At 39.6% G+C, this 1744-nt stretch overlaps 1 protein-coding gene across 1 annotated transcript; it reads right to left on the bottom strand.

Annotated features, from left to right (window-relative positions):
- Nucleotides 1-327: 327 nt before the first annotated feature.
- LOC129959294 (uncharacterized) lies at nt 328-1443 on the bottom strand. Its single transcript, XM_056072114.1, has 2 exons — nt 1206-1443; nt 328-812 (listed from the first exon to the last, which is right to left on the bottom strand). Exons 1-2 carry the CDS (start codon nt 1441-1443, stop codon nt 328-330), a joined length of 723 nt encoding a protein of 240 aa, XP_055928089.1.
- Between the last annotated feature and the right edge of the window lie 301 nt (nt 1444-1744).

Below are 1744 nucleotides of genomic sequence, written 5' to 3'. Positions count from 1 at the left end.
TTACATTATTAACATTAGTTTACAGTTTTACATAGAATTACTTTTACATTAGATTACAGTTTATTTCTTATATTTTACATTTTCCAAAGCTGGTTTATTCAATATTCCAAAATTAACATTACATTGCAGTTTCCCCCCACAAAGCTGCTCTATTCAAATTTTCCCAAAGCTGGTCTATTGCCAAAATTAACTTTAGATTACAATTTCTGATAAAGTCTCTCTTCAAGGTTGGCACACTCTTGAACCCAAAAAAAAAATGGGAGAGAGCCGATACGACTCGCATCGTATCGACTCTCTCCCATTTTGTTGGAGGCATTCAGAGGACATTCATAAGCGATTCCAAGCATACCCGCAGAGGTTCTTTCGGCACAGTGGACAAGAAATGTTTTCTTTCATCCACATTTCTAGACATTCTCCATGAAAGTTGTGCCCGCATGAAGTTGTTATTTTCCTATGCAGAGGCTCTGTGCATATCGGGCAATCTCCCAAACAACTTTCTGGCCCTGGGGAAGAGTAGATGGACTCTATGGTTAGTTCCCCTAATCTGGTCCATTTGTCCATTTCGCTCATATGTTTATCGTAATTGCAATAGAGTGTCATGGCAAATTCCATCAGACGGGGGATCCCTTCCGTCTTCCACAAAAACCATAGCAGTCCATCCTCTTTCCGTGTAAAAGATTTCAATTCCTTGCTGATGATAGATACCAACTTCAGATCAATAGTTGGTACCATCTCTTTTACAAGATTCACCATCTCTTCCATGTGGGCCTCACCCACATGAACCTCTGCTGGCTCCGACAACTGCTCCAACACTGCTCGCAGCAATTGTGTATACAAAGACAGGGACATTTTGCAAGAAATGAAGTGAGACAGTCGCACGAGCTTTTATATATACTGTGAGTAGGCGCATGCTCAGTGATCCCTTTTGAATAATATCTGCACTCATTTTTTATCTGCACAAAGTCCAAAGCTAGTTTATTGTCCAAGGCTGGTTCAGTGAGGAATGGGATCCATTTTTATTCTAAAAAAATTCTCGATGCCTCGTACTACCGCCAGCCAACGATGACATTTCTTCTTGCAATATATGCACTTTTCAATTTTATTTCGGCTGTTTAAAATAAAAGTTTGATGTTTTAGTTTTAAACGGCCAAAGAATTTTTTGTAATAACGTTTGGTTTTCAAGTCTGCAAAGAAGAGATGCGTACCAATTGTCTGTGCCAATGCCTTTCTCAAACGCTTAGGGGGCAGTTTATCGGACGAATGGGAGACGTGTCCGTTTGTCAATGTGAATCCCTTTTCATCAATGCATAGAACCATCATGGTCATTTGATGCTTATACTCTTGAGTATGAGCCGGCTTCAGCACTTGGTTGGTCTTAGCAGATGGCTCCGGAATAGGAGAGAGAGGAGGTGGAACGACGAGCATGGGTAAATCCAACAGCATGGTTGATTGCAATGTTAAGCACTTGAAGCAAGTAGTGCTGTGAAAGTGTCTTCAGAAATATATATACATGAAAAGACAACACACAACAACTTAAAATTTTTTTTTTACTTTCTTCTTTACACACTAACGTTAAACAAAAATTTTCTTGCCCCGCTGAAGGTACATACTTTAACTGTTTAACATGGCATGTTTAACAAAGAGTCAAAGAGTCATGAATATCATGGATCACGGTGCCATTCGTGAGGGTCTTCAATGATGCGGAATGCATTCTATCGGAATTTTTCTAATGAAATTCAGTCCA

Source organism: Argiope bruennichi, chromosome X1 (assembly GCF_947563725.1).
Source record: "Argiope bruennichi chromosome X1, qqArgBrue1.1, whole genome shotgun sequence".
In the NCBI taxonomy this organism is placed as follows: Eukaryota; Metazoa; Arthropoda; class Arachnida; order Araneae; family Araneidae; genus Argiope; species Argiope bruennichi.
The sequence above is the reverse complement of the archived record's forward strand: the minus strand, read 5'-3'. Positions and strand labels throughout refer to the sequence as shown.